General features: G+C 50.1%; 1 protein-coding gene across 1 annotated transcript in view; it reads left to right on the plus strand.

Annotated features, from left to right (window-relative positions):
* The window catches only part of fbl (fibrillarin), a gene marked incomplete at its 5' end in the record, with an annotated part of 11,340 nt that extends 7,768 nt beyond the window's left edge, over window positions 1-3,572 (plus strand). The window contains 2 exon segments of the mRNA XM_055665880.1: window positions 446-621; window positions 3,245-3,572. Coding sequence (XP_055521855.1) covers window positions 446-621; window positions 3,245-3,272 — 204 coding nt within the window.
* Between the last annotated feature and the right edge of the window lie 1,428 nt (window positions 3,573-5,000).

Below are 5,000 nucleotides of genomic sequence, written 5' to 3' on the forward strand. Positions count from 1 at the left end.
CTCCTCCCCTCTCTCCTCTCTGGGAACTCCTTCTGGGCTCTGTCTCCCTCCTCCTCCCCCTCCTGGATCGCTTCTCCTCTCCTCTCCCCTCTCCCCTCCCCTTCATTTCAAGCAAATCTCATCTCGTATGTTTCAATGCTCTCCCTCACTGTTCCCCTCTCCTCTCCTCTCCCTCTCACACATCCTCTGGACTCCTCTCCTTCCTCCCCCTCTCCCCTCTTCTCTCTCCTCGCCTCCTCTCTCTCTCCTCTCCTCTCCCTCTCTCTCTCTCCTCTCTCTCCTCTCTCCTCTCCTCTGCTCCTCTCTCTCTCTCCTCTCCCTCTCCTCTCTCCTCTCCTACTCCTCCCTCTCTCTCCTCTCCTCTCCCCTCCCCTTCATTTCACTGCACATCTCGTATGTGTGTATACGTGCCAAATAAACTTGACTTGACTTGAACTGAACCAAGCCCGTTCTTACCCACCCCTCCCCCCTCCAGGCCAACTGCATCGATTCGACAGCAGCCCCAGAGGCCGTGTTTGCTGCTGAGGTGAAGAAGATGCAACAGGAAAACATGAAGCCTCAGGAGCAGCTGACGTTAGAGCCTTATGAGAGGGATCACGCAGTGGTGGTCGGCATTTACAGGTGAGGGCGCGAGGGGGGTGGAGGGGAGGAATTAAGTCTTTGCGCAAATTCGAAATTCCCGCTGAGCCCACAAAATGGCCGCCGGCCTGACTGGCACCAAGTTGGGAAAAGGCGATCTGGGGGGCCTAGAAACATAGAAACATAGACAATGTCTAAACTGGGAGAATTCAATGTTCATGCCATCCGGATGCAAGCAGCCCAGGCGGAATATGAGGTGCTGTATAATGTGGATAAATGTGAGGTTAACATAGAAACATAGACAACAGGTGCAGGAGTAGAGGCCATTCGGCCCTTCGAGCCTGCACCATTCGCCATTCAATATGATCATGGCTGATCATCCAACTCAGTATCCCGTACCTGCCTTCTCTCCATACCCCCTGATCCCTTTAGCCACAAGGGCCACATCTAACTCCCTCTTAAATATACCCTGGCCTCAACTACCCTCTGCGGCAGAGAGCTCCAGAGATTCACCACTCTCTCTGTGTGAAAAAAGTTCTTCTCATCTCGGTTTTAAAGGATTTCCCCCTTATCCTTAAGCTGTGACCCCTTGTCCTGGACTTCCCCAACATCGGGAACAATCTTCCTGCATCTAGCCTGGATTATTTAAGTCTTCCTTAGTGAAAACAGAACCAAAGTAGTTATTCAATTGGTCTGCCATGTCCTTGTTCCCCATGATCAATTCAACCTGTCTCTTATCTTAAACTGTGTGTGTGACCCCTTGTCCTGGACTTCCCCAACATCGGGAACAATCTTCCTGCATCTAGCCTGTCCAACCCCCTTAAGAATTTTGTAAGTTTCTATAAGATCCCCCCTCAATCTCCTAAATTCTAGAGAGTATAAACCAAGTCTATCCAGTCTTTCTTCATAAGACAGTCCTGACATCCCAGGAATCAGTCTGGTGAACCGTCTCTGTACTCCCTCTATGGCAATAATGTCCTTCCTCAGATTTGGAGACCAAAACTGTACGCAATACTCCAGGTGTGGTCTCACCAGGGCCCTGTACAACTGCAGAAGGACCTCTTTGCTCCTATACTCAACTCCTCTTGTTATGAAGGCCAACAGGCCAAAACTGCACACAATACTCCAGGTGTGGTCTCACCAAGACCCTGTACAACTGCAGTAGAACCTCCCTGCTCCTAGACTCAAATCCTTTTGCTATGAATGCTAACATACCATTGGCTTTCTTCACTGCCTGCTGCACCTGCATGCCTACTTTCAATGACTGGTGTACCATGACACCCAGGTCTCGCTGCATCTCCCCTTTCCCAATCGGCCACCATTTAGATAATAGTCTGCTTTCCCGTTTTTGCCACCAAAGTGGATAACCTCACATTTATCCACATTATACTGCATCTGCCAAACATTTGCCCACTCACCCAGCCTATCCAAGTCACCTTGCAGTCTCCTAGCATCCTCCTCACAGCTAACACTGCCTCCTGGAGATGGAGGTGAGGACTAGGGGGACTCTGCCCTTGTTGCGAGTGCAGGGATGGGGAGAGAGAGCAGTGTTGCGGGGTATGGAAGAGACCCTGGTGCGAGCCTCATCTATGGTGGAGGAGGAAGTTCCCTGTTCCCTGAAGAGCAAGGACATTTCCTGAAGAGTGAGTAGGCATGCAGGTGCAGCAGGCAGTGAAGAAAGCCAATGGTATGTTAGCATTCATAGCAAAAGGAGTTGAGTATAGGAGCAGGGAGGTTCTACTGCAGTTGTACAGGGCCCTGGTGAGACCACACCTGGAGTATTGTGTGCAGTTTTGGCCTGTTGGCCTTCATAACAAGAGGAGTTGAGTCTAGGAGCAAAGAGGTCCTTCTGCAGTTGTACAGGGCCCTGGTGAGACCACACCTGGAGTATTGTGTGCAGTTTTGGCCTGTTGGCCTTCATAACAAGAGGAGTTGAGTCTAGGAGCAAAGAGGTCCTTCTGCAGTTGTACAGGGCCCTGGTGAGACCACACCTGGAGTATTGTGTACAGTTTTGGTCCCCTAATTTGAGGAAGGACATTCTTGCTATTGAGGGAGCCCAGCGTAGGTTCACCAGGTGAATTCCCGGGATGGCGGGACTGTCATATGATTGAAACGTATATGAGATTATTAAGGGTTTGGACACGCTAGAGGCAGGAAACATGTTCCCGATGTTGGGGGAGTCCAGAACCAGGGGCCACACACACACACGCACGCACGCACACACACACACGTATACACACACACACACACACACACACACACACACACACACACACACACACACACACACACACACACAGTTTAAGAATAAGGGGTCGGCCATTTAGAACGGAGACGAGGAAACACTTTTCCACCCAGAGAGTTGTGAGTCTGTGGAATTCTCTGCCTCAGAGGGCGGTGGAGGCCGGTTCTCTGGAGAGAATTCTTTCAAGAGAGAGCTAGATCGGGCTCTTAATGATAGCGAGAGAGAGAGAGTCAGGGGATATGGGGAGAAGGCAGGAACGGGGAACTGATTGTGGATGATCAGCCGTGATCACATTGAATGGCGAATGGTGCTGGCTGGAATGGCCTCTACTCCTGCACCTGTTGCCTATTGTCTACTAAACTGAACACAATATCGCGTACCCTGCTGTTAATGCCGTGATGTTTTTTTCCCGCCTTGCAGGCCTCCCATGAAGCAGAAGAAAGTCTAGCCGGCCCAGAGCCACCCAGAGGTGCGAGGAGACTGTTTTTCTTTTGGTTTGGAACGGGTTTCGGAGCGCAAAGAACCTCTGGAGAGAAGGAACGGGCGAGACTTCTTCAGACTTTCAGTGTCTCGACCCGAAAATGTCGCCCATTCCTTCTCTCCAGAGATGCTGCCTGTCCCGCTGAGTTACTCCTGTGTTTTGCGTCTACCTTCGATTTAAACCAGCATCTGCATTTCTTTCTTGCACGGACTGGCCTTGTCTATATTACGATGTGTTTTTATATTAAAAATTATTCGGCGAATAAAAGTGTTGGTGACTTCTCATCGACGCTGAATAGTTTAGGGGTTAGGGCAGGGTGAAACGAGACTCTGGGTTCGAAAGGACGCTAAAGTGCAGTCCCGGTTTAGAGTAACCTCAATAATCTCATATATGTTTCAATGAAATACCCTCTCATCCTTCTTGTGTGTGTGTGTGTGTGTGTGTGCGTGTGCGTGTGAGTGTGTGTGTGCGCGTGTGTGTGTGGCCCCTGGTTGTGGACTCCCCCAACATCGGGAACATGTTTCCTGCCTCTAGCGTGTCCAAACTCTTAACAATCTCATATATGTTTCAATGAGATGCCCTCTCATCCTTCTAAACTCCACAGAGTGTACAAGCCCACAGCCGCTCCACATTCTCTCAGCATATGACAGTCCCGCCATCCCGGGAATTAACCTGGTGAACCTACGCTGGGCTCCCTCAATAGCAAGGATGTCCTTCCTCAAATTAGGGGACCAAAACTGCACACAATACTCCAGGTGTGGTCTCACCAGGGCCCTGTACAACTGCAGAAGGACCGCTTTGCTCCTGTACTCAACTCCTCTTGTTATGAAGGCCAACAGGCCAAAACTGCACACAATACTCCAGGTGTGGTCTCACCAGGGCCCTGTACAACTGCAGAAGGACCTCTTTGCTCCTAGACTCGACTCCTCTTGTTATGAAGGCCAACAGGCCAAAACTGCACACAATACTCCAGGTGTGGTCTCACCAGGGCCCTGTACAACTGCAGAAGGACCTCTTTGCTCCTAGACTCAACTCCTCTTGTTATGAAGGCCAACAGGCCATTCACTTTCTTCACTGCCTGCTGTACCTGCATGCTTACTTTCATAGACTGATGTACTAGGAGTTACCCACTGAGTTACTCCAGCACTTTGAATCTTTATCTTCAACGTATACCAGCACCTGCAGTTCCTTCGTAAACATCATCTTTGGAGCCTGAGCTTCCAAAGTGCCTCTTTATTGATGTTTATTTAGTTTAGAGATAAAGGGTTTTAGTTTAGTGATACAGCGTGGAAACAGGCCTTTCGGCCCACCCAGTCCGTGCCGACCAGCGATCACCCTTTCATACACTGGTTTAGTTTAGAGATACATCGCGGAAACAGGCCCTTCGGCCCCACCGAGTCCGTGCCGACCACCGATGGCCCGCACACTAACAGTATTTTTACACTTATACCAAAGGAGTAAACAGCACAAGGGGCTACTTTCCTTCAGCAAAAACCACAGAGGGGGTTAATAATTAGGTTGTGAAGAGGATAGGAGGGTTAGAGGGAGCGTGGGGAAGGCAGGGGGAGTTTTAATTGCGAATTAGTGAAGGGGGAGAGGGGAGGTCCGGCGGCCATTTTGTGGGCGTGTATTTCTTATTTAACTAATAAAACACCACAAAACCTCCACCCCCTGCAACAAAAACCACAGAGGGGG

This window comes from Leucoraja erinacea, unplaced genomic scaffold (genome assembly GCF_028641065.1).
Source record: "Leucoraja erinacea ecotype New England unplaced genomic scaffold, Leri_hhj_1 Leri_1591S, whole genome shotgun sequence".
NCBI classification, from domain to species: domain Eukaryota; kingdom Metazoa; phylum Chordata; class Chondrichthyes; order Rajiformes; family Rajidae; genus Leucoraja; species Leucoraja erinaceus.